General features: G+C 41.3%; 1 protein-coding gene across 2 annotated transcripts in view; it reads right to left on the minus strand.

The window, feature by feature from the left end:
• LOC119592806 (carbohydrate sulfotransferase 11-like) overlaps positions 1–252 on the minus strand; it is a 9,749-nt gene that overhangs the window by 1,452 nt on the left and 8,045 nt on the right. For both annotated transcript variants that reach the window (XM_037941714.1, XM_037941715.1), the window contains exon 6: positions 1–205. In XM_037941714.1, the coding sequence (XP_037797642.1) occupies positions 1–205 (205 nt within the window). The remainder of the gene's footprint in view (positions 206–252) is intronic.

Genomic DNA, 252 nt, shown 5'->3' on the forward strand with positions numbered 1-252 from the left:
TTCTATCCAGTCCTTAGAGCTATTGAAACTCTTCGTGGAATCGATGACAAACTGAACAAATTCGGGGAAACTTGGAAACTTTGAATTGTCTGCGCTGTTAGGTTTCCGGTAATTCTTCACTATGCGGGACTGCAGTTCCTTGAAGTTAAACTTCGGTGGACCGGGAATTTCGCTGAGCATTTTGTCCCGATATGCCGAGAGAATCCTGAAAAAGATGGTTAAATGAAAATTGCACTGATTCTTAATAGCAAT

This window comes from Penaeus monodon, chromosome 31 (assembly GCF_015228065.2).
Source record: "Penaeus monodon isolate SGIC_2016 chromosome 31, NSTDA_Pmon_1, whole genome shotgun sequence".
NCBI classification, from domain to species: Eukaryota; Metazoa; Arthropoda; class Malacostraca; order Decapoda; family Penaeidae; genus Penaeus; species Penaeus monodon.